Below are 26,381 nucleotides of genomic sequence, written 5' to 3'. Positions count from 1 at the left end.
CTGCTCAGGAACTGGATGACATCTGACCCAAGCAAGAACTACTATTATACATGCTTTCTGAATACTTTACAGAGGTAGTCGAGAGATTGTTCAGGGGTCCAAAATGCAGAAATGATCTTCTCTTCTCTTCCTTTCCGGGAGAAAGCTAACCTAACCCTCTAGTGCTAAATTCTACAGTGTTAGGCACATAACTGTGAGTAGTTAAAACTAGTCCCTCTGTCAACAGTAGAACATCACCCTCTTCACCTTCTCTTTCACAGCGGGCAAAGGCTTCACCGAGGTACCATTCGTCCCACTGGAGCTCTTCGACGTGTGGTTCTCCGACAGCTCCGGCTCCATGTAGAACCGCGCCCGGAACGCAGCCAGATGCGCGTAATACGCAGGTGGGACTGTTGGAGCAGCAAAGACAAAGACACCATGGTTCAGATTTGCGACATACGTAGGTACGAGAACTTACAATGTTTGCAGATAAACAGAGAAGCTGAAGAATGCTTCGGTTACCACGGAAGAACATACCGACGGAAACGGAGCGCGTGCACCGTGCGTAACTGCAAAATCAGCATAACAGAATCAGATCAGTCACTTCTTAGAAGATCCAGGTGTGAAGAGCAAGAGACAAAACATAACACAAAGCAGTCATCATGCCGTACGTGTAGCAAAGGTTGTTTGTCAACGTCTGCATTTCGTCTGCCGAGAAGTTGTTCTCATCCCAGAGGACATGGTAGTGAGCTGGCCTACTTGTTCCCTGGTGACAGAACTCACACATCAGTCATTTCATCAAATCACAAGAGGGTGGAGAATCTGGGGTAAAATATTCCCATACTTCTAGTACAACACTTTTGCAGGTACAGTACAATCTTTTCCAAAAGAAGTGGAAGTTTTCATGTGTTTGTACATTCACATGATCTAAATTTTTTGGCATACTGTCAGTTAGTTTATTCTTTTTACCATGTCTCCTCTGCTAGGTACTAGCTAGGCGCAGTGAGAGCTTTGTTGAAAAGAGAACACCAAGTCTATTCAAATGCTTGACCACAAGGCACGGGACCCGAGCAACGACAAATTCAGTGTATGTCAGCCTTCAGCAAGGGACCAGTACAATATTCTTACCTGGATTCCAGCGTGACTACAGAGGTAGAAATCAAACTCCGTTGGGTGGCATATCTTCGAATCAACAACAGTTCCTGTAATTTTTGCAAGCAATTAGTCCTTGTATTATTACCAAGACAATGGAATCACATATTACATACAGTATGCTATACCGGAAAAAATACAGTATCCTACAATGAGCATACCCAAATTTCCTTTCTGAAAATATTTAGCTTACCCAAATTGTGTTTTAATATTTTCAATAATAGCATGAAAAAAATGGTATCATATAAAAAAACAGTTAAATACTAAAAAGTTCACAATATGTTAGTGGACGTAATAATGTGCACTACATCCCATGGCTTCAAACATATAGAGGCCATGACTAGATGATTACCAGGTAAAATATTTCCACTTTTGTCCATGCTACTTCTGTCTTTGTGATTGTTTGCAAACAGTCTTGTATGGTGACGCTTTTGAACCACCACAAACGTTACAGGAGGTTGGTAATTTGGTTCTAGGGACGCACAAGCCTAGAAGAAAGCATTTGTTAGAAAATGTCTGAAGTGGTTAGAAGATCTACATTAGAAAACACAAGTGTATCCTACCTTACGGATAGCATCCAACTCATAAAGGAGAACTTGGTAGAATTGGCCTTCACTAACGCCATCCCTGGATGAAAGATGGTGTTAAAAAAATTGCGGGGAAGATATAGTGTTAATTTATAGAATTACCAGATAAGCTAGTTTAATTGCCACATAAAAAGGCCTTGAAATGTTCTTTTTACTCCGCTCTACAAAAGATGCCAAACCTAAACATTATTGTGTTTGACTATCTATTATCTTATAGCTTTTTCACTAGCTCACCGATAGAAAATTATCCTCAATGGTTTCTGTCCCGTGGCCTTCCTGAATGATATTAAGAGTTCCCTGCACAGCAAAATAAACACATCAAGTATCTCATTGAAAAAGTTATTTTACTAGTTTTCAAGAAGTGTTCCTTGATAAATACCTGACCATGCCTCCTGTTACGGTGCCTCTCTGAGGATCATGCCATGTTTTGTAAAGGTCCTGAATGAGCTCTTGTCGGTGTGCCTGTGCACACACCAATCCAGCATATTTTGTAACTTCCGGCCAGTCTTGAGAAGCCACAACCTGCAAGCAGCTAATTAGAAAAGGGCCAGATAATATATGTATGTATGGAGAGTGATGTGGAATAAGCAGAACAGGTCTCTAAGACTTACTGCAGCAATGGATGGACTAGAGTCCTCCCCAGTTTCAGGATGTGTTACATCTGCACCAAATATAATAGTTGGTATGTCACTGACCAACGGAATCCTCCAACTTAGCGCATCCACGAGCACGGTGTTTCTTCCTCCCATCTGAATTTAATCATATCAACATGTCATAAATTAGCATGGTAGCAAATTACTAGATTATTGGTCTACAGTATGTTTGTTGTAAATAAGGTGATAAAGTTAGTACCTTAACATTGATTTTTAGTGAGACATTTGCCAAATATTGCTTGCTGATCTTAAAAACATGTTTCGTTAAGCAACATTGCGATATCAAGCCCAAATCGGTTTCGCAGATACGCTTGATGTCACCTGCAAAAATAGAGTTTATGATTCAAACCAATATAAGAGAATTCAGAAGAAATGAGAATACACGGGGTAATTAGCATGATTGGCACTTACCATATAAAGCTCCATTATTGTCTGGGAGGATGGCCAAAAGAAGTTCAAGTTCTTTACCCTTGAGTTTGTGTAGTGCAACATTATACACATGCTTTAGTGCCTTCGCTACTTGATCTGGTCTAGCTGAATATATTGGAAGCACAGGTTCACTGTTGAATTCCTGCAATAACAGCAGAGATCAAACTAAACAACATGCTACGCATGAAAGTTTACAATGGCCTCTCGGCCATGTCAAAAAATTTTTTATCAGAAATGAGGGTTACACTACCATGCCCGAAATTTGACACATTTGTGCCAACTCTTGGCAGAATCCGCGTGCAGTGGTTTCTTGAACACTCCTTGAGAAGTTTATACAAGCCCAGTGACTTACCTTGCCCCCATTGATCACTTTCTGAAAAAGTTGAGTTTATTTTAGTTGTAAACAAAGTGTGATCCGCACCATGATAAATAGGACATGAGGCGTGCAACTACTGCAGAAATAGAATCTAACCTTGTTCACCATGTTCCATTGACCAACCTGTGGCAGGCACTCCTTTTCCTTTCCAGCATCATGATATTTCAGCTGTACTCCACAAAAAACCATGTCCGCATTATTAGCAAAGAGTATCAGCTAACTATAGACAAGAATAACACTGTACGATCATAATTGTACCCAAGGTGCAGGAAGGACCCGCGCTTCAACGGATGTTAGCTTCTCACTTATGTTGATCCCAAATTCCTTTGCGTAAGGATCTTGGTCATATCCGTTTTGATGAACTGTCTGAAAACAAATTCATTTAGACACCTGAGCTCTATTTACCAACAGCATTGATCAGCAAAATTCTTCCATGAAGAAAAACCCTAGTACTAGCATGTATTGCATGGGAAGTTTGGACCACAGGCAAATAAAAACAAGCACTTAAGGATAGGACAATTAATGAGCATGAGCATGCTGCATGCATGTGTGGCAATGCACAGGACTTGTTTTAACAAGACCATCAGCTTCGTTGGAACAAAAACCTAGCACATCTAACCCTACCCAACATGTAAATGTATATGCAGTTATTCATGTGATTAGGAGAAAACTCTGGACCTGTAGAATATCCATTTCCTTTTCTCTAGGCCTTTGGCATGTAACCTTTAGCAGTGATGTGATCTGCTTTTCGTTCAACCTCTTTGTGTATCTCTGACCCTCAACAATCTTGCAGGCCTGGTAAGAAAAGTCACAAAAACACAATCGACCGATGTAACACTGATACTAACATTACAATTCGTACCGAGGAAGTAAAAAACATTACTCCAATATACAAATTGGCCAGCTAACAGGACTTGCGATTTGCCAAGCTTACCTCCATTGGTAGATAGTTTGCCTTCTTTTGGTTTCCAACCATAAGGCAAGGAAGATGTGATTGCTGAATGGTAAACCCATACATTTCCTTGAAATACTCCACGACAGACTTCATATTCATTTGATCGTCAATTGGGAAACTGTCAAAAGAAGCAAAATCAACCACAGTTGGGCACTTTGTAGCAATCAGGCTCCCATGTATATATAATTAGGCTCACTCTATCTACTGATTAGATCCAATCAATATATTGAAGTACGCGGTTTGAATTTTAAGGTAGGAATCAAGAGGGTGTGCTATTAGGCCTTTGTGCTTGCTGAAAAGCTTGGTGTAGACATCTGCCAAACAATGGCACTTTTTTTTTGTTTTGTTTTTTTTTTTTTGAAAAAGGGGAATGCCCCGGCCTCTGCATCAGAACGATGCATACGGCCCTAACCAAACAATGGCACTACATGGGAGCAACGGAATGAAGCACAGTCTAAACTTACATGAGTTCATGAGTTGGCTGTGCAGTCACCCCCGAAATGCGGTACTTCCGCCTCACATTTTCCCGGTGAGTAACCTCGACTTTGACGCCCCGCAACGCTTTCTTGATCTGCTTGGCATTTAGGAAAATATCTTCGTTAGGCAACGCGGCACAATCAGAAGGACATGAACGAACCAGCTAACAGTCTGTAACCAATACAGTAGCAAGCAAATAGCATCTGGCACATGGCCAGTGCAGCAGTACTATGCCAGATTCCTTGCTCCCCACAGCGACGATTTACCTTAATTCTGTTTGCATCCGACAATGGCCTTGACATGACATCCTTCCCTAGTATCTGGGCCACGAAGTCGATCACCGGCAGCGCCTCGATGAACGCGGTGGACGACATATCTGGCATCAACATCAGTCACCGTGTAAGCGAGCAGCAAGCACAGGGCCAGGGCAGGAGATCACATGCATGGGGGGGCACAAGATGTTCGAGCATCTCATCTCACCGATGTTGAGCGACAGGCCCATCTGTGTCGGCCGGAGGCTCTGGTAGAAGCCGCACCACGACTGCAGGCCGTCGCCGAGCCGCTGCGGCTTCCTTATGTCCGGCGAGTAGAACGACCGCCCTATCGCCACGTGCCTGCCATTGCACAGGAGACGCCATCAGCTCAGCTCCATCCAATAAGCTTGAATGAAGTTGCAATGGATGATGCGTGCTGTGCGTCCTAATTTGAATGCAGGCGCCGAGTGAGTGAATACCTCTGGCTGGCGAGCTCCCGGAGGACGATGTCGAGGACCTGGACGGCCTCCTGCGGCGCGTCGGCCTGCCGGCCGGCGATGAACTGCCGGAGGTGGTGGAGGTCGGCGCGCGCGGCGAACTTGATGGCGACCCTGTACTCCCTCTCGCTGCAGCACCGTCGTCGACCAGGCAAGTAGCAAGACATGAGTTGGCTGCCATCAAGAAGGAGGGCGTAACAAGAGAAGAAATGCCGAAATGCGGGCGCGTACCGTGGGGGCACGCCGGTGCCGCTGTCGTGGTCGGTGAGGCGGACGACGAACTCGCGCGCGTCGAACGGGAGGGCGCCCGCGGTGTAGAGGCTCTTGCGGCCGTCGTAGGCCGGGAGGCGCATTCCGAGGTCGGACTCCCGGTAGAGGCGCACCAGCTCGGCGATGATGGCCCGGTTCACGCACCGGGAGGTCACCTCCGGCGTGATCTTGACCTGCAAGGACGCCAACAAAGCCAGCATTTTTATTCTTCCATCTCGACCGCGCTCTGGGAGCGGGAACGGCGGGGGGGACGAGCACTTACGTCGTACTGGGTGAGGTCCTTGTCGGGAATCTCGGCGAGGAAGTGGTTGGCCTTGACGACGCAGCGCGCGCCCACGGTCCCGAACCCCGGCCGCCGGCAGAAGGACAGCCCCTTGCCGGGCACGGGCGGGCCAATGACGGCGCGCGTGGCCGCCGCCGCCGCCGCCGCCACGGGCCCCGGCGCCGGCCGCGGCTCCTCCGCGGGCCTGGCGCGCCCGCGGCCGCCGCGCCGCTTCCCGCCGCACCTCTTGGCTCCCTCTGGCGGCGGCGGGTGCGGCGGCTCCGCCTTGGGCTGCGCGACGCTGCTCTGCAGCGGCTGCTTCCTCCCACCGCCGCCGCCGCCGCCCCCTCTGGGCTGGCGCCGGGGCTGCTGCTGCGGCGGCGGCGTCATCTCCAGCACCTCCAGCATGTGAGCAAGCGGCTGGCGACGCGCTGGTTACCCGACAAGGCGGTCGCTGGCAGGACCGGAGCGGGCGGCCCCCTGCACGGCGCCTTATAATGTTACCACAGTAGCCTGCGCGATCAGCAGCAAGGAGCAAAGCAAGAAGAACCCACCCACTGTAAAAACGAAGGAGAGGAGCGGGGTAAGGAGGGAAGAGAAGAGAGAGGATGGGTTAATGGGGGCGCGCGGGACAGAAAGGCATTAGAACCGGCACGGCACTGATGCGGCAACAGCAGCAGGTTTGACCTCTTGTGGCCGCAGTCGCAGGCACGCAGGCAGGCACGCGTTCCCTTCCGTGATAAATACATCCTCTGCGGTGCGGCGCGCGGCGCTCCAATTAATCCATCCTCCGTCCGGGATGGGGTTTACAAAGGTGGCAGGCGTCGTAGAAAGAAAGGAGACGGTAGCATTTATTCGTAGCATGGGTATGGGCCGTGTGGATGGATTAATCGGGGCGCGAGATACTCTAGTGGGGAGGTGAGCTTCGGATGGATGGTGGCACCGGAGGAGGAGGTCGGATGATGGGGATTTTCATTGAAAAGTGCATCGCATGTTCGTGCGCCTGGCCGCTAGTGCCTTGTACTCTACTATTATTGTTGTTCATCGCACCCAGGAGCGGAGGTCGTAGACTGTTTGTTTATTTACAAAAGAATGAGGAGCTAGTACTTTGTGTCTTTATTGTTAGTAGTATATAATACTCCCTCCGCTCCTTTTTACTAGTTCACTTTGTGTCCTTGTTGAATAATCAATAAAGTGGCCGCATGCATCTCCCAGATGCAGAGGCCGGGGGTCATCCTCCTTTTCTAAAAAAAATGTAATATTTATCTGGAGTCAAACCTTGTAAACTTTGGCCAAGTTTATAGAAAAAAATATCAACATTTCAAATATGAAATCAACAACATTAGATGCATCGTGACATTAGTTTTCATATTATATAAATTTAGCTTTGTAGATGTTGATGTTTTTTCATATAAATATGATCAAACTTTCCAAAGTTTGACTTCAGACAATTCTTATATGCACGGTAAAGAGGACCGGGGGAGTAAATAATCCTTCAAAAGGAGAGCGTGTGCTGCATGATGCGGTGGTGCGCATACTGTAAAAAACTGTGGGCTCTAATCCGTAGTGAATTGCCTGTAAGAGTAGCATTTCTCCTCTCACACTGTACTCCTGGACGTGCTTCTTTCTTACACAGCCCCAACTTTCAGATGGTTTTTGCACAGAATACTTGAAAATGGCACCAAATTAACATACGAGCAACATGAATTAACCGAATCGTTTGAAAGCCATACCACTACTACTTGTGGATTAGCAAGGGGTTCTCAGGTTGCTGGTGATGGTCCCGTGAGTGGCACTACCGTAAACCTGACGCTAGGCTACCCCTAAACAAACAAGGCAACCAGCGCTACTCTACTCTGCTCCACTAGTCGTACAAAGCAGCGGCAAACGTCGTCCACCAACAGCCTCGGTGGCCGCGCGTACGCTTTGGCAGCGTGCCGCCCGACAGCAAGGAAGAAGCCGCCCCGCTGTTCCAGAATAGAACCCTCAATCCTCATGGCCCGAACGCATTCTATATTCCTTCATCCGTCTCTGGCACGCGCACGGCCCCAAACACTGCCGCACGACGGCAGCGCCAGCCCAGCCAAGCCGGAGAATGAGCACACATAGGCATGGCCCGGCCTTCGGCGTTCAACGTCGTGGGCGCGGCCACGGCGGCGGGCGACGGCGCGCCGGCCGAGGCGTCGTTCCTGTTCCGCTCCGAGGGAGACAAAGCGGAGCGTTCGACCAGAGGCTACAGGCCGCGCGAGTGGAGGAGGCAGCAGCGGGAGCAGCGGCTGCGGCACGAACCAACTGGCCCAGTGCCCACCCACCGTACCGCCCCGCGCCAGCCTGCCCCGCCGTCGCCGCTGCCGCTGTGCGTGAGTGGGGTTAATGCCTGTGCCTGCGCGCGCATGGCATGGCATGGCAGCGGCTGCGTGCGCGTGCTGCTTGCTTGCTATACTATTGCGTGCAGAGTTCAGGGCCAGGCCTCTGCGGCCCGGCTGCTGCGGCATGGCCTCGTTAGTGCGTTTTGTTTTGTTTTGGGCCCGTCGCCTCCTCCATTACTTATACTTGCTAGAAAGGCGCCATCATGCACTACGTCTACGGCGGCCGGGGCCCCGGAGTTTCTTTTGAGTCGGCCGGAGGGAGGACCGGAACAGATTCCCTGGCCGCCGTCTCCGCGATGGATTTGGATTATGGATGCATCGGCGGGAACGCGTTGGCATCGAGCTATTAGGGGAACTCGTACGGATTGAGCAGCGACATGGCGGCAACTTGGTACAGTACTACTAGACGTTTGGAATGTCTCGTGGAAACCGTTGCACTACTTGTACTACGTGATTAATTAAGGGCAGACACCATCTCGTAATGGCGTTACCCTAATCGAGGTCTAATGCTGAAGCGTCCGTGCCAGATTCCTCGTCACTGTCACGCACCTCTTGCCGCGCAGACTCGTCTCCCTCCTCCTCTGTGGAGGCCTGTTCTGGTCAATAAAGCTGTGCCGCGTCGCACGGAGAGATGCCGGGCATGGCGCAAGGCTGAGGCAGAAACAGAAACAGGAACAGGTGGTGATCGCGCCCATAATCTGCATGGTGCGGCGCCAGATTGTGCGGCGTGGGGACGCGCGGCAGGGCCATGCCGCGCCCGGCCCAGCCGAGTGCAACGCCCACTACGGCGTCGCGTCGCTCGATCGGGGCTCGATGGAGGAGTTGACCGGCGGGCGGGAGGAGATGCGATGCGACATCCACGCCGTGCGTACGGAGGTGGTGGGGAGCGGAGAAAAGCCATCATTGACGGTGTGGTGCAGGCAGCGCACCAGGTGTGGTACGCAGCAGTCCTGCCGCCGCTGATGGCGAGGGCAGAGAGAGTATCATGGCGGCGTTGAAGCTGGGAACGGGCCATGATGCTCGCTCGGCCCTGCATGCACACATGCACACATGCTTTCCCATCCGAGAGACGGAAGGGAGGAAGATTTTTTGGAAGCACCATGGCTAGAGCCTAGAGGAGCGCGCACGTGAATGGCATGCGGGTGCTACTGTGCCATGGTATTATCACGAGAACGGAGATGGCCTCGATCGGTCCGAAGCCGAGGCAAAACGCACGCCAACAGGGATACCAACGAACGACAGAGAGACAGGCCACACGGTGCCGTCCCGATCGCCGGCGTCTTTTGCCCCGGGCGTGGGCGTGGGCGTGGGCGGGACAGCGACGCGGCGTGCGAGCCGCGCCGGAGCCATGCGACCACCAAGCGGCGCGGGGAAAGGCAGCGGATGGAGGCGAGACAGACAGCCCATGCGCTGCGTGCGCGCGCTCCCGGGGTGGAAGGGGTCGCCGTCCGGTCCGGGGCCCCGTCGGCGTGCGCGCTTGGCCGTTCGCCCACGCGGGGGCGCGTACGGGCGTGAACGCCGCAGACACACGGAGGCTGGCGGCACGCGCGCACGCGGGATGGTAATAGGTGCTGGTCCCGATCGAGACGGAGACGGGAGGAGCCATGCACGCACGCGCGCGTGGAGTGGGGGGAACGGAAAATGGTCCGGTTTTATGTTTTTGTCCCTCTTTTTCGGAGCAACGGTTTCTTTCACTTGTATAGATATAGACGACTACGGAGTACTTTTTTTCGTGCGCAAGGGGGAATATAGCTCGTCTGTCACTACGAACATATAATTGTGGTGTGCCACCCAGAGAAGCTAGATGAAGATGCCGTTGATTTTTGTGTTAAATAAGTGTGTGTGTACAACAGCGGTCGAATTTGTACTAGCATGTCGGCAAAAATATTTGTATTTGTGTCTTTGTTTTGATGTAAATGTCGGTACACCATAAAAAATGTGTTATACGGCTCAGAAAAAAATTATATTGACAACAAGACAAGCAACTATATAGAGATGCCGTGTTTGGCCAAGATAGACTAGATGAAACCGATCGCCATGGTCGTGTGATGACAAGAAAGATTGTCTAGATTCCTAGCTGGCTCAGTATTCATTCCATGGCTTTTCATTCCCCGGTATAATGTCGATGGGTTCTTTTGCTCACCGCAGATCGATCTCACATGGTGTCGGTCATCTCCAATTTGTCGATAGCCTCGACTAGAGACCCTACTTTTAGTATTATTTTTCAATATGGCACGCAGCATTTGCCTTGTTTGCGTGAAACCTAACATTGAGTGGGTGGTTTTTCCAGACGGGCTTAATTTGCAAAGCAAGCCAGAAAATGCCAGTCTCTGATTCGGCCTAGGACTTGAGAAAATATTATTTTTAATGTTAAATAACTCATTGTCGAGATTAAATGATAGAATCATATTCCTACTTCCATCTATAAATCCTAAAAGCATGTTTCTCGGTTCTTTTCTAGGGTTTCAGACTAGGTTTTAGCCCTAGATAGCGGGATTTTGAGACATGCCCGCCCGGTCAGGTTGTCCATGCCCCAGTTTAGTTTCCGCAACATTTTAATATTGCACAGGAAAACGTGTTTGTGTTGTGCATTATGTGTATATGTCAAGAGCATATGCGGTCTTAAAACACATAGCGCAATTCAAGTTCTATCACAAGCCATAAAAATGCCTAAAACACATACATACATGTTTGTTAAAATGTGTTTGCCAAGCGCATGAATTTTCTTTTAAAAGTCTCAGGCGCATCTTTTGTTCAATTTAGTTCTAGACTGTTTTGCAGAGTGATTTGTGGAGTATCGATGTCATTTTTTTTATCAAGTTTCATATTTTAAAATTCTCAGCCACCTATTATTATTATTTGGTTGTTTCATGTCTATAAGTTTTGCAGCACTCCTTTGTTCCAATTACCCTTTGGTGGTGGGACACGTAAGCGACTAAAAACTCCCGAAATCTGCAGCTCATCTATCACGCGTCTTGAAATACTTTTATTTCCATCCGAAATTACGTATCCTAGATTTAGATACATTCGTATCTAGACGAATCTAAGACAAATAATTGACTGAGAGAGTATTATTTTTGTTTGTTTCTCTCGCCCGAGAAGTGTCCCCGGACGGACGGCCGAGTTATGAACACCTTTGGCGCAACCGCCCGATTTGGGTTAAAAAAAGGTACTGCTACGTACACCAAGCTTGCACGCATGAAAATGAAAGTGGGAGGCGTGCTGCCGCGGCGCGCACAAGCCCGGCAGAGCCGGCACGCGCATCTTCATCAAGCCACGCCAAGCAACACAGCACAGTGGCTGACGCACGCGGTGGGGCCGCTTGCCGCGGCCGTACGGGCAGCGCGACGCGTGCACGTAAAATCTACCCGTCACGTCGGTCGCCCGGCGGGGCGCCACCGCCGCCGCGCCCTCCCTGCCGGAGGAAGGAGCCGGGCGAGCGGTCGCGGTGATCGGATCGAACGTACGCACCGCGCCGGTGAGGTGACACCGGCCGGCATTCTCCCTACGGACGGACGGACGGATGGATGGACGGGCGACGTGCCGGCAGGCAAGCACCCACCGGTAGGATGATAGCTAGATAGGGCCACTCGCTGAGTCACTCCACAGAGCTCCACTGCGTAGCAGCTGGCTGGCTCTATCTTTTTTTTACCCTGGTCGACGGGTGAAAGGAAGAGAAAAGGGCCGCAAATGCTCTGCGGAAAGAGGCTTTTGGCACGGACCCATGAAAGCTAGCCGGGTTGTTTTTTTCACCGCTGTCGTGGATAAAAGAGACCTGCTTGCTTTGAGACCTCATTTCTTTTTCTAAACGGAGATGCTATTCGTCTACGCTGTCGCCCACTCGCCCCAGCATGCGTGTGCTGTTTTTTGCAGCAAAATGAAATGTAGTTTTTTTTTACTTTACTGCTCATAATACTACCGTTTTCACCCTGGGGCTGGAATGAAGTGCGCTCACATGAGTTGGTAGACTAGAAAAAGAGTGGCAGTAGCAGAAAAAATCTACGGGAGATAGGGTGCCCACTCATTCGCCTACGTGGTGTCCACTCACTAGCCAGCCACATGTAACCTGCCAGGCTCAAGAATAATTTTCGTCGTCGATGGTGTGCTATCAAGTATCAATCTAGCATGGCAGGACAAGTAGATGAACACGGCCTACTGTGCTGCTTTCATGGAAGGGAAAAAGGACCGAGGATCAGCCAGCCTAGGGCGCCCTACCGCGGAGGCAAGAAGGAGAGTCGGAGGAAGACGACGAGCGGGAAGCCTACAAGCGACGCAATCATGAGTTGTTCCGCCCAAGTTTGAAGAAGTGGATCGCGTGCATGCTGCATGCATGCGTCCATTTAATGGCCGGCAGAGGATGGAGAGAGAGAGAGAGAGAGAGAGAGAGAGAGAGAGGAGAGGCAGAAGAGACCGGCGTACATGGCCGTGATGTGTGACTGGGATCTCGACAGTGCGGTTTTGGCTCGACGCCATGGCCGCGCGGCTACGCTACGGGCCGACGGGAAAGCCGGTTTCCCCTCTCTTGCTGTTGCTGGCTAGCCGTGCATGCGGCCGGCCGGCCGGACGCCTCGGAAGCGCCGCCGACGGACCCGACCAAGGCCGCATGGCATCGAAAGGAAGGAGACGCAGAGCGAGCGTCCGAGCGAATCCGCGGCAAAGTGTGATGTGCGCCGGTACTTGCTGGATGAATGTGCAGCGGCGGAGCAGTGCTCCGTGCACAGTGCCGCTCCGCTGCAATGCTTGTTGGGCTGCGAGTACTGTAGTGTGTATTTACTGCTACGGTACGTTGTTGCTGGAAGAAACGTACGCGTAATAAATTGGATCGGGGGATGTGAGCTAGGCAACGACCACCGGAAGCTACCGTAGCGTACCTGAGCGATGCGTGGTGATAGAAGCCTCAGGGAAGCGCGCTCGGGATCCGAACGGCTCCTGGCTGCTATCCAAGCTAGCTTCCTCTCGGCTGCTCCCTTGGCAATGGCAACGGTGGGTAGTCGCAGTGAGCAACGGCTAAGTGTAGAGGATAGTAATAAGCAGACAGGCAAAGATCCGGTCCAAAGTGGCATGAGGAGCCGGAGGGGCGCTGCGCTTATATAAAGCCGCGGGAAAAGCAAAACTAAAAGGCAAAGCAAAGCAAAGCTAGTAGCCGGGGGCCACGCCATTGCCATGCCATGCCATGCACGCAGCCTAGCCCGAGCTAAAGCAGAGCCAGTGCTCACGCACGCACAACACAAAAGCGGCGGCCGTCTTTTCACGCACCCCGCCCGCTTCCTTCTTTTTACCCCTGCGATTACTAATCTGCCTCTCCCTCTCTTTTACCTCTCGTCTTTAGGCGAGGCCTTTGGTGGAACGTAGAACGTTACGGTTTTCCTGATTTACCGCGTGGCTTTTTACGCACGGTGAAAACACGAGAAACACGGCGTGGCGACCTCTAAGTGTAGAGAACGTTTTCTTTTCATTTTTTGCCCCGGACAGATTATGTGTTGGGTAGACATTCCGTCGCCGGCCTCGAAACAAGGCGTGCGCCGGCCGGCGCGGCGGCGAGGCGTCGTGGTCGTACGTCGTACGTCGGTCCGAGCAAAGCGATCAAGGGGAAAAGCAGCGCATGCAAATGCACGCGACGGACCGAGAGCTACAAAGCGGCTTGCTCGCCGGCCGCCGCCCGAAAAAGAGACGGGGGCGCTGAGGGGGAAATCTCACGCACCTCTTTCGTTTTCTTTCGAGAGAGAGGAGAGAAAAGAAAGTTGGCGCTGGCTTTGCGCGCGTTTTACATGACCGGGCGCGGTCACCGAGCCGGTGCGTTTTCTGTTGTTCCGGTGGGGTGGAGCAGCTGACTGACGGTGGATGGAGCCTCAGGAAACTGTTGACGGGCAGGGAGCCACTGGACCACTGCTATTTAGCTGTAGCTTGGGGTTGGGGAGTTTCGTTTGAACCTGCGGACCGGTGATACAGTTTTGGGTTTCAATTTGCGCCGAACGATGCATGCGGAGGGAAGGCACAGTGGTGCAGTGAGGAGGCATACAGTGAAGTCCGCTTTGTACTCCCTGCGGCACTGTTCACGGCAAGTGCTGCGCTTGGTTTGTTTGCTTTGAGGTGAACGTACTTGGTTCGAAAACGAAATACCCATCTATACCCTGTTTGAAATTCCCATTTTTCCTTTTGACTTTTTTAAGAATCAAAAGTTGTGCATAGATTTATAGTAGATATTGTGAAGTAAAAACATGATTTTTAAAAATCTGGAAATTTAAAATGTTCATGGATTTAGAACAATGTTCTGAAATTGGAAAAAAGGGTTGCAAGTTTTAACATGCTCATGAACTTTAAAAATGTTCTTGTATTTGAATTTTTTTATGATTTTTAAAATGTTCTGAATTAAATGTTAAAAAATAAAAAAGGGTAAATAACAAGGGGAAAGCGAATAAGAAATGGAAAAAAGCGAAATGATAATAAACACAAACAGGAAAAAAAGCAAAAGAAAAACTGTTAAAACCTATAGAAAAAATGCAGAAAAGAAAGAGAAAACAAAATGTCAGTCAATACCTTCTAGAACCTTCTCAAAACAGCCGACCATTACGGCTATATGGATGTGTGTTACTCTCAACCAGCTACACACCCCCTTACAAGCAGGCCCCATAGCAATCCCCAGAGCTCCCGACTCACTAGAGGCTTCAAATCTTGGGAGTTTAGTTCAGAAACTTCTAAAATATTCATATATTTGAAAAAAGTGTTCACAGTTTCTAAAATGTCCATGAATTTAAAAAAATTAAACGAAAAATGAAAGGAGGGAAAGAGAATAAGAAATGAAAAATGGGAAATGATAATAAACACAAAAACAAAAGAAAAACTGTTAAAATCTGTGAGAAAACACAGAAAAGAAAGAAAAGCAAAATGTCAGTCAATACCTTCTAGAACCTTCTCAAAACCGGCCAATCAATTACGACTATATTCGTATGTATGGATGTGCGTTACACTCAACCAGTGACAACCCCCCCCCCCCCCTACAAGCGGGCCTACCAATCCCCACAACTCCCGACGCACTAGAGGCTTTAAATCTTGGGGGCTTAATATCTAAATAGATAGATGATGCAAGAAAAAAAAGACTTAAGACACCAAAGAACTATGTTTTTATCCAAAAATATTACTTTTGTGTACACCATCACCAGAAAGCAATATTTATGAAATTTGTGCATAAATTTTTTTAACAGAACCTCGTTGGAGGGTATGATGTTCCTATAGCAAAAAAGTACAGAGTGATCCGAACCAGATGATGGAGGTAGAGCAAGGTGTGCGTCAGACTGAGGCCACACCGCAACGTCGCCCTCGTGGATGAACGTCGCGTCAGCGGGAAGTGCGACACCAGGAGGAGTCACCCATGGAGCTTTGAGTTAACCCGAATCTATGAGAAAAATTGTCACAAGGGGCCGCGCTCATGCCATGCTTCGCATGGGCTTCACCCGGCAGTGTCCTTCAACGGCGGCGATGGGAAGGAGGAGCGAAGAAGGGGGTGGTGCCGCGGGGGAGGAGCGGGTTTGAGTTGTGGTTTGATTGATCGGTGTTAAATATTTTATATCAGCACTGTAATGTTTCTTGTGTCATCCATGCATCTTCTTGTGAATGTTTTCCACGATCTTCTTGTTTCGGTCTTTTGTGATTTGAAAACACGGTAGCACCCCATGTTTGGGGGTAATTTAGCTTCAACAACATGTGACACCCCTGGCTATCGCGGGGTCTTTTTTAACGGCCTTGGCAAGGCCATTATATGTGAACTTGATGAATGGAAGATAATTCTTTCAATTCATGCCGAAAGATATAACACATACTTTGAACATGTCTTCGAGAATTTGATTGTTTCTATCTACTTGACCACTAGATTGGGAGTCATAAGCCATGCTAAAAGGAAAAATGAGTTCTCATAGCCTTCTGAAAGCATTCTATAGGGCTTGCAGTATTAGATTCTTTTTCTTTTTGAAATAGGGGTAAAAACTTTGCCTCATCACATTAATTAAGAAGAATTTACAAACAAAATGCAACCATACAATAGGGGCTACAACCAATTACTCTGGTGGGCTCGTGGCATCAAAGATCCTAGATCTTTAGCCCCTGTCTTCTCCCATACAAGAGCTTCCCTCTAAATCTTGGTAAGCACGGTTCCTAGCATGGATGAATTATTTCTAAAAACCTGGAATTTTCTTCTCGCACAAAATCTCCCACGATGTCAGTATCGTTAGGAATAGTAACTTAATATTACCTTGAGGCCAAAGCCAATATTTTTTTCCGAAACCGAGGCAAAAGATTTGCCTCATCTATTAAATAAGAAGAGGATAGAGTTTGTTACAAGGGCACACTTTTACACGGCATGGAAGATTACTCACACAAAATAATGTTCCCTAATTTTTTTGCTCCGGCGGTGATTCAAAGGTTTGCCTCGCAGATGATGTTGTTTAGCAAGATTGGTGGTGGAGCACTCTTGTTTCGGAAAACATGGGCATTCCGCTCGTTCCAAATGGTCCATGACACGGGCATGGTTAGAGAGGCCATGGCCTTCCTGTTGGGGACTCCGGCGCCGGTCCTATTTGTCCACCATTCCTTGACTGAACTCTCAAGATGCCACATAGAGGTGTCCATATAATGAAGCCCAAATTTTGCAATGACCAAGTTCCATAGCCTAATGGTGAAGCGGCATTTGAAGAAAAGATGCGGTCCACTTTCTTGCTCTGCTTGCAAAGGGTGCAAAGACCACAATTTGGCCATCCACGTTTTTTTAGTCTATCTGCAGTCCAAATTCTGTCTTGGATAGCCAACCAAGCGAAGAATTTAGCCTTTGATGACGCCCAAGTTTTCCAAACCATTTGGTCCACGGGAAAGAGAACCAAGCCAACGAATTGGGCCTTGTAGACGGAGGCCAATATATATACAAGTACATGTGGGAGGCTAAAGGACAAAATACAAAACCTCAAAGGGCATCATAAATATAATTCTAACAAGTATAACAAGGGAAGCTAGTCCCTTACGAGTGCTTTCACTGACATTTATCATGGAGTGTTGTCAACCCTTTACCGAGTTGAAGTTGCTCCGGTCATCGATGTTCACTTGTTGCAAGTTGCAGCCCAACCATCTTTGAATGTCGACCCAAATGCCTAGTGTATCTACACATAAAAAGATGCACAGACATAGCCCACAATTTCATCATCTTCGTTGTAGCCGGTCTGCAATCTACAAACTATATTGTATGCCAGGCCAAACAAGAAAATTAAGCTTCGATGGTGCCCAGATATTTCAAACTTCCGGCTTCACAAGCGAGGCCCCAACATTTGTGTTGTCAAGTTGTGCCAAGTAGGCCGGAGAGGTGGTGCACTCGCCGGAGGTCGTGCTTTTCCAAACAATAGCATGTGTGACGTCGTCGTTACTCCTTGTAACTCCGACCAAAGATCCACAAACTCGATAAGGTGCTCCACCGTGAGATCTGAGCCTGAGTTTATGTGCTCAGTGGAGAGGTCATGCCCCAAGGCCTTCTCCAAAGATTTGCTCTTGCCTTTGAATGTGGCAAATATGGACGGAACAATTAATGTCTTTCGGTTTCGACCTTGAAGCGAAGGTGAGTGCCAGAATGGATTTGTCTTGCTGCCTTCCCGAATGGTGATCGTCGTCAAGTGATGGAAGAGGTTCGTATCCTTCTCGTCGCAGGGATGGCCAAGCCCCACCCACGGCGGCTCAGGTTTCTCCATGCAAGCCACAACCACCCCCTGTGAATATTTTTCAGGAGCTTCCTATCTCGGGCTGCGCTGATTTGAAAACACGTTGAGGTGATTTTGCCTCGGCAGCATGCAGTTGCACCCATAGCTACGTGGGGGTCGCGGTGACGGGCCCTGGCCGTTACAAGAGAAAAGACGATGATGGTGGGTATTTCGACCGGGGGCATCCGCATCCGGAGCCGGATCCTTTTGAGCACTCGGAGCTTGTACGAGCGAGCTTTCACGCACGCTAAAGAAGCTGAGCCACGCATGTCGATCTAAAGTGGCCCGGTCGGCAAAGCTACATTAAGAGCCTGTTTGGTTTCAGTAAGTCATCTGATTTATAAGTCAGGTGACTTAAAATCAGTGACTTATAAGTCATGTCTGTTTGGTTGTCACCTGACTTATAAATCACCTGAGCATATATTTTCATCTTGTTTTTTAATGTAAAGGTGGTGAGATCCATGCAAAAGGGGATGCCTTATAAGTTTTAAGTTGGGATAGAGCAACTTATGACTTATAAGTTGGGATGACTTATAAGTTAGGTCTATTTGACAAAATAAGTCATTTTTTGCACTTTTCGACTTATAAATTGATGATTTATTTAAAACCAAATAGAGCCTAACCTAGTTCTCCCCGTCCCCTCCTCCATCTGGAGTTGTTCCCAGGAGTTTGGTCCATTTCAACAACTTGGGTGGTTCATATAATATCTGTAGGTCCGTGTAACAAAGCAATAAAGCTAAAATCTGTAGGTCCAGACACAAGCCTGAGGTAGCAAGCGTAGCTTTGAATCATGCGGTGATAATTGTATCCCGCCGGTGCAGATTTGACAGCAGCTTAGTCTGAATATAAGTGTTCTCGGTGCTTAGAGCATCTATAATCGGATGTCCCAAACCCGCCTCAAACGCTCGGGCGGGCGGCCCGATCACTGACCGATCATGAAAAATTGACCCAGGTGGACGCCTTAAACGAACCTCAAACTCCCGGCTGACCGGCAACCCTCATATCCAGCTCAAATATGGACCGAATATGGGATGTCTGCGTTGGACCTAGCCTACGCTGGTCTACCCGAACCCACATATATTTCTCTCCATCCGCTCGTCGGATCAAACTCTAGCCACTTCACTCTACTTCACTCCACTCCACTCTCCTCTGTCGCCCAAGCTCTCGTCCGGCATCTCCGACCTTCTCCAGCATGGCGGGCAGCGGATCTGACTTCGACCAGTCCGGATCCGTCGACCGGGTGTCATCCCATACGGGTTGGAAAAGGCAATGGCCGTCCGTATTACACTTCGCCGCTCTCGGAGGATAGCGCCCGACCGAAGGCACAATTTGTCCGGCGCGATTCCATAACGTTGGTGCATCGGGCACTCAGATCCTCCGGCCCTGGATCATCGCGGTCCCAAGAGCCTTCAAATATCCTCTTCCCTATTACCGCTTCGACGCAGTATGACTCCCACCAGGACCGGTGTGCCCCGCTGTGGGAAGGAGAGGGTAAGGCATCAGCCGCCTCCACTACCAACATGACGGCAGCAGAGGGCAGTCGTAGAGCAGGAAGCCATCCGCTTCCGCGTTGTAAAGAAGCGGCAGCGGAGGAATACACGTGCCCTTGCCCAAGAGCAGAATCAGGCTGTCCGTGCAATGGCCGGAATGCCACCCAAGGAGGAGGACAACGACGGGTTGGACAGCTCGGGCGACGAGTAGATTCGGCTCGATCCCTACTGCGTCATCGACCGATACTTCCACGACAAGGACGACAAGGGCAGCTGTGGATGATCTTCTCCACCATAGCCAAACATGCCAAATTTTGATAGTCTGATGGCATGTTAGTGATGTAGTAGTCGGACGATGTGTGTAATGCATCGACGTAGTTGCATGTGTTTATATGGATTTGAGGTATGATAATTGAGGTGTCTAGCTGTGAGAAGGAAAATTTGACTATGGGAGTTTTCGAGATCGGATTTGCCAAGTCCAGATGCTCTTATATACACTATATCTGCTGTAGAACTGAGGTCAGGTTTGCACTCCTATGATAGCACGATTTCTTCTTCTTTTACACTATCCCTACGTATTTTGAAAACGGAAAAGCTAATTTCCTGCCGACTGGCATTTAGCGAGATATCCGCACGACTCGGATGCCGTCCATCTCAAAATTGTGCGCTCGCGCACGTCCAAGGCGGTAGACTTCGCGATTTGCGGATCTGCTGTTTTTTCTGCACGTACAGCTCTCGATGGTGCGTGATTTTCTCGAGCGATCGGTTGGATCCGTTTTTTTCGGGATGTGATGATGTTTGGCAACGCGCCAGCGCCTCCTCTGATATGGGAGTTTTCGAGATATGGATTTGAGGTATGATAATTGAGGTGTCTAGCTGTGAGAAGGAAAATTTGACTATGGGAGTTTTCGAGATCGGATTTGCCAAGTCCAGATGCTCTTATATACACTATATCTGCTGTAGAACTGAGGTCAGGTTTGCACTCCTATGATAGCACGATTTCTTCTTCTTTTACACTATCCCTACGTATTTTGAAAACGGAAAAGCTAATTTCCTGCCGACTGGCATTTAGCGAGATATCCGCACGACTCGGATGCCGTCCATCTCAAAATTGTGCGCTCGCGCGTCCAAGGCGGTAGACTTCGCGATTTGCGGATCTGCTGTTTTTTCTGCACGTACAGCTCTCGATGGTGCGTGATTTTCTCGAGCGATCGGTTGGATCCGTTTTTTTCGGGATATGATGATGTTGGGCAACGCGCCAGCGCCTCCTCTGATTCTGTTTCTTCGATGACTTTTAAAGTGCTAAAAAATGAGGAGGTGGGGATTTGAACCTACAACCTCATGCTACACCACACCCATCCTTTACCACTTGAACTAGATCAAGTCCTTATATTTATGTTGAGGTTAGGTACTATTTCTAGATCTACTAACCTAACGTAAAGAAAAGCACAGTCCAAAGAAACACAACAATACCTTATTAACTTGTCTCCTCTTCTACGTTTGCACAACAGTTAATGCAATGCCCAATGTTTTTCGCACTTAAGTAGACTATTTTTACCAACTCATCTACAGTTGACGACACCGTGGTAATTTTGCCGACCAGGTGGGATACTCCCCGGTCACTTTTGTGTGAATATCAGGATAACTCTCATATCATAGACCTAATAACTTATATAACTCAGTCCTGATAATTTTGGCGTAGGGATGGGTGTTGAAGAAATACCCCCCGTATCTTTTGATGTGAATAGCATGGTAACCCATACATCGGAGACCTGATAACTTATGCAACCCGATCATGATAACTTTGACAAATAGAGGTGATGAAATATACCCCCGATAACTTTTATGCGAATGTCACGGTAACTCACACATCGCTGACCTGATGACTTATGTACCTAGATCTTGGTAAATTTGGCGACTGGGTGGAGGGAGGCACGTTGATCAATACCCTCAGTTATTTTTTATGTGAATAGTTTGATAACTCACACATCGCAGGCCTGATAATTAATGGGAGAAAAAGATGTGGAAACAAATCTTGATGCTAATAGCTTCCATATTGTAGTTTTATAGCCTAAAAATTCATGCTGAAGCTAAGAATTGAACACAAGACTTCAATATTGAGATCTTAACACAATAGCCAACTCACCCACTACTTGGCTCCTGACAAGTTCAAATAAAATACCACTTTTTTACCATCCGAGGTGAAAAACTTGTTAAAATAAACCACCCGATAACTTCTGTGTAAATAAGATGATAACTTACGTGCAATTGACCTGATAGCTTACATATAAACGCATTGATAATTTTTCACCGTGGGCAAAAAGTTCTAGAAATATGCCCTGATAACCTAGTGCAAATAGCATGGTAATTTATGCATCACACACCCGATAACTTACATACAACACATTTTGATAACTCTTTACAAGTCATAGTTATCACGATGGTCGTGCCAAAGTTACCGAGCAAAAAAAATTATTATTGCTGGTATGACAGAAAAATAAAGGTTCAAATAACCTTGTTTATATACAATAGACAACAACTAAAGGTGGCTTAGTTGGTTATTGGCCTCAAAGTCTAATGAATAGACTTGGGTTCGAGTCCCCTTTCTACCACATTTATTTTCTTTTCATATTGTGTAGCCAAAAAACCAGAAAAACCATTAGGAATTTACTATTCATGTACACGGTTTTCGAGAGAAGAAGAAAAATCAATGGAACCGAGCGTGCAGGTCGCGAGAGGAAACTTCATAGCAAGCAGCTTAATTAGCCCTCGCTTTTTCATGCATTTCTGCTTCACACTTTTGGTCGACGCATGCATGCGTGCATGCGCTCCGCCAGGTGACTAGACGGAGCACCAGGGAGGGATAGCAATGACCCGATCGACACATGGTTTTAACCATGTCCCCGCAAAGATAAAGCGGGGGCATCTTAATCTTTGATCTTTGCCGGAAAGAAGACCTCTTTTTTAACCTGTGCCGAAAAGAAGACTTGTTTACTCACAAAAGATCAAGCAAGACTAGCTTTCTCAAAACAAGAACAAAAAAGCTTTCTCCGCGCGCATTAAATTGGAGACGTACGTAGTACGTCCTTTGCGATCCAGGCCGGCTGACCCACCACGCAGATCGATCTACGGAGTAGCATGCATGCATGCATGCACGCATGCACGCACAGTGTCCAGCAAAGGCAGGCTTCAATGCCCGCCCATGGCAGGAGCAGGAGAATTTATGATTATTCTTCACAAGATCCAAATCCTGCTCCCGCACCCTCATCATTGCATGCGCTCCCAGGCCCAAAGTACGCCTCATTATGTTTTATCATGCACTGGTACGTTGTGATCGCGATGATTAGGGGCGGTAGAGTTTCAACAATAAGATCATGTACGCCCGGCACCCTAAACCCTCGAATGCCTCGGCGGAATAGGTCCGCTCGGTCACTCACCGATCAAACAAAAAAAATGATCCAGACGGCGTCTTAAATGGGTCTTAAACGTTCAGACTAACCAGATATGGAAGATATGGAAGGCAGATATGGAAGCGCTTGGGCACACCCGCCACGTCGGCCTGACCGCTATGGCCTGCAATGACCCCACTCCAGCCCCACAAATATATGACGACCGACGAGCAAACCCTAATCAAACTCACTCCGTACTCACTCGACCTCTCCACTTGCTTCACCCTGTTTGTTTCGGTCTATGGGTGTGGGCTTGGCCCTTGTTGTTCTGTTTTTTGCCCGGTTTTTCATAATTAATTGGGCAATTCTTTTTTGCTTAATTAATAGATGAGGCAATCTTTGCCTCCGTTAAAAAAATCCACTTCGTCTTCCCCTGCCCGCCATGCCCGACAGTGAATCCGACCTACCAAAGTGGCTCAAAGCGGCCAGGGATTCTGATGGCTCGTCGGCGCCCGACGATGAGGAGCTAGCGCTCCGCATTGCCCTCCGTTAGTCGTTGCTGGATCGGGCAGCAACTCATCTTCCGGGGAGTCGGCGACTGGCCGGGTGGGGAGCAGTAGCTCTGCAGCGCTCCGTGTTCGTCCGACGCGCTCCCTTTCGGTCCCTGCCAGGAGGCACCTAGCACCGCTCGCACCTGCCCCTCCGGGGCGCCACTGGGTGCTGTTGTCGGCGGAACCGCAGCCAGAGTCCGTGGGCCGCACGTATCGGCTCGCAAAGAAGCGGGCGTCGGAGGCGGCTAACAGCCGCGAATCCAAGGGAGGATCGAGTAGATCCGCACCACAGACACTTCCCCCGGACAGTGAAGATGACAAGGACCTCCGCACCGCCATTCGCCGCTCGTACACGTCCGCGGACACAGACGCCCGCTGTCGTCGCCGCAAGATGCAAAGGCGCTTTGCGTGGCGCTGGAGGAGTCGGAGCGATTGGCGAGACAGCGGCGGAGAGAGACGCACGGCTCCAAGAGGAGCAGTACTGCGAAGCCCGTCGCATGGCGGGCATCATCATCTCATCCTCCCCCTCCTCCGCTTCATACAGCGACGACGACGATGACGCGTCCGGAGTAGCTGACGCCTATGCCGAGTCTAGTTGCCGAGACCCCAAGGGGAAGCGTCCGGCATGGAGGAAGTGGTGAAATCACCTCTCCTGCCGGTTTTAGTTGATTTTTAGTACTGTAAGTGATGAACTCGGTCGACATTTTTTATATCGGACTATGTTATATATGCCGGATTGTTATGTTCTATGCTTAAGTACGTAGAAACACTGTTTCCATGGTTTTGTATAGATTTGGGGTAAGACATATGAGTGGTGCGGCTGTGGAACAGAAAAAATAAAGTCCACCCGATTACCTTCAGCAACGCATCCGCGGATGTATAAAGGGTCAAATTAGGTGACTGCGGTTGTAGATGCTCTAATAAGGTGATGAAGAAAGATGAACCGTTGGCGTCCAAGATTTTGCTTTTCATCGGGCCATCCCATCCCACTATGGCCAGCTCTGGCTCATTGGGGCTGGGGTGGGGAGCAAGGCTGGGTTGCCCACCCAGTCCGGTCCTTTTCGACCAGTTCGCCTCACTCAGTGCTCTGCGCTCCTCCGCCGCTGCTGCTGCGCAATGATGCGCGCAGTGAGCGCCGCTGTCGAAGACGCAGACGACTTCTCGCTCCGACAGATCAATCCAGTCCTGGGCGCAATGATAGACTCGCTCCGGACACCGGAGTGGCATCCGATGCAGTGCAGTGCAGCAACCGGTCGTGCTCGTACGTGCGTGCGTGAATCGCTGGTGCGGCTAACGGCCGGCGATGTGACGGTCGCCCGCGGCTGGTGGCTGGCTCGCGGTTCAGTGGCATGGCGACGCCGGGGGTCCCTGGAATCTGAGGGCGGGAGGGAGGTGATTGCGAGTCTTGATGTTTACTCAACAGGGCGTGGTCACACGCCTAGTTTTCTAGTGTGGTCTGGAATCAATGATTGAATGGAGAAACCGTTCATGGAATGTTGAGGTGATGCACGCTTTTGTGGTGTGCCACCTTCAGTTGTCACTTGCTGTAGGTAGGGGCTCGCTGTGCTCGCTGTTGGATCTGATGAAACCCGGTGGAGTGGAGTGGAGGTTGTTGTCCAAGACAGACTACTGTGGAATGCCACTCAGGAAATTTCACTGTGCAATGTTACTGGACATTTAGATTAGGCATTAGGGTGTGGCTAGGTCTCAGTCGAATGAGACTTAACCAAGTCTAAGTCAGGTGATATAGTAAGTAAGAAGGAAGAAAACTAAAGATAAATTTTATGTACGAATCTCCATGTAAAATCAAAGGAGGATAGTATCCACTGAGACATAATAAAGTCTCAGTCGACTGGGACTTAACAAAACTGTTTAGATTACCTAGTTAATGCACAAAAGCGAAAGTATTGGCATCGACGATGTATGTTGGATCCGCCCAAAAATAATCCTGGAAAAAAACAGGAGGGCGCCCTTCAAAGATCAAACCGTAGCGGCTGAGTGTGTGGCCTGTTTATCTAAGAAGAATCGTGGGCTGCTTCTCGACGGTTATGGGCCGACAAAGAAAGCTGCAAGGCTCGCATGATGAAGAGTGAGACTTGCATGATCTGATGATCCTAGCACGCCTAGGGAGCAGTGGAACACATCAACCTTGGGGATTTCCATCACACGACGCAAGAATTAATGATTGGTCCTTGCAGCTTTCTTCCTTTTTCATTGAGCTCATTCATGGGCTCCTGGGGATCCTTGTCTCTGGAGGCAAAATTTCGTGTTTTGACCCTTTTGTGGTATAAATTCCGGAACTGACCCCTGTTTGATTTTTTTAAAATCTAACCTTTTTCCTACCGCCAGAGGGCTCGGGGATAGGCTTTGTTAGAAGGGAGAGGTTGGTGGAATAGTTGTTGTATTGCTTGAGCCTCATGGGCATATATATAGGAGTACATGATCTACTTGGAGTACAAGGCAAGCCAGAATATTTTCTAGTCTAACCTATGTTTCCTAATACAATCACGTTACTCAACATCCCCCCGCAGTCACAACGGTAGCGACGCAGACGGTGAGACTGGAGAAGAATCCGAAGGCAAGCCGACGGACACCCCCCACAGTCGTAACGGTCGACGCATCGCGGAGTCGTGGCTGGAGTGGAAACCGACGAGGTTGCTCAAGCTGGCGGTAGCCCTTTGTGTCGTTTGTCGATGTAGCCGAGAGCGTGGGTGGTGGAGCCATGGTCGAGGTAGCCGTGCGAAGAATGCCGTGGTCGATGTCGAGTCGGGGTGACCGGTGTCGAGGAAGTCGCCGTGGAGCCGCGGGCGCATGGAGGCGCCGAGTTAGCATGGGCGCATTTGTGTCGAAGTAGTGGTGCGCTGGGAAGAAGATGTTGTTGACGACACGTCGCAGCGGGTTTGCCAAGCCCGGGGACACATCGTAGACGAAGGCACACACCGGTGTTGTCAGCACCGGGC

The 26,381-nt window shown here is 49.1% G+C and overlaps 1 protein-coding gene across 3 annotated transcripts; it reads right to left on the bottom strand.

Annotated features, from left to right (window-relative positions):
- Positions 1-23: 23 nt before the first annotated feature.
- LOC125519993 (protein argonaute PNH1) lies at positions 24-13,316 on the bottom strand. Of its 3 annotated transcripts, none has more exons than XM_048684773.1 (23): positions 13,132-13,316; positions 5,892-6,371; positions 5,591-5,802; positions 5,342-5,488; positions 5,089-5,222; positions 4,875-4,984; positions 4,596-4,702; positions 4,111-4,249; positions 3,855-3,971; positions 3,435-3,542; positions 3,273-3,344; positions 3,051-3,173; positions 2,783-2,942; positions 2,571-2,692; positions 2,330-2,467; positions 2,098-2,240; positions 1,953-2,015; positions 1,695-1,758; positions 1,484-1,619; positions 1,108-1,181; positions 651-745; positions 502-548; positions 24-389 (listed from the first exon to the last, which is right to left on the bottom strand). In XM_048684773.1, exons 2-23 carry the CDS (start codon positions 6,297-6,299, stop codon positions 220-222), a joined length of 2,889 nt encoding a protein of 962 aa, XP_048540730.1. In that variant the 5' UTR covers positions 6,300-6,371; positions 13,132-13,316; the 3' UTR covers positions 24-219. The 3 variants fall into 3 exon arrangements, with proteins under 3 accessions (XP_048540730.1, XP_048540731.1, XP_048540732.1); XM_048684774.1 differs by lacking the exon at positions 13,132-13,316 and adding an exon at positions 6,446-7,157; XM_048684775.1 differs by lacking the exon at positions 13,132-13,316 and having other exon boundaries at positions 517-548; positions 5,892-7,142.
- Between the last annotated feature and the right edge of the window lie 13,065 nt (positions 13,317-26,381).

This window comes from Triticum urartu, chromosome 7, assembly GCF_003073215.2.
Source record: "Triticum urartu cultivar G1812 chromosome 7, Tu2.1, whole genome shotgun sequence".
Classification (NCBI taxonomy): Eukaryota; Viridiplantae; Streptophyta; class Magnoliopsida; order Poales; family Poaceae; genus Triticum; species Triticum urartu.
This window is presented reverse-complemented; position numbering and strand designations above follow the sequence as displayed.

Bases quoted from the DNA above. Each gene is read 5' to 3' on its own strand.
- LOC125519993 (XM_048684773.1), bottom strand. From the start codon at position 6,299: ATGCTGGAGGTGCTGGAGATGACGCCGCCGCCGCAGCAGCAGCCCCGG. The intron at 1,620-1,694 runs GTAGGATACACT...GCTTTCTTCTAG, and splicing joins AGTTGGATGCTATCCGTAAG to GCTTGTGCGTCCCTAGAACC. The intron at 746-1,107 runs GTAAGAATATTG...TTCTGTCACCAG, and splicing joins GTAGTCACGCTGGAATCCAG to GGAACAAGTAGGCCAGCTCA.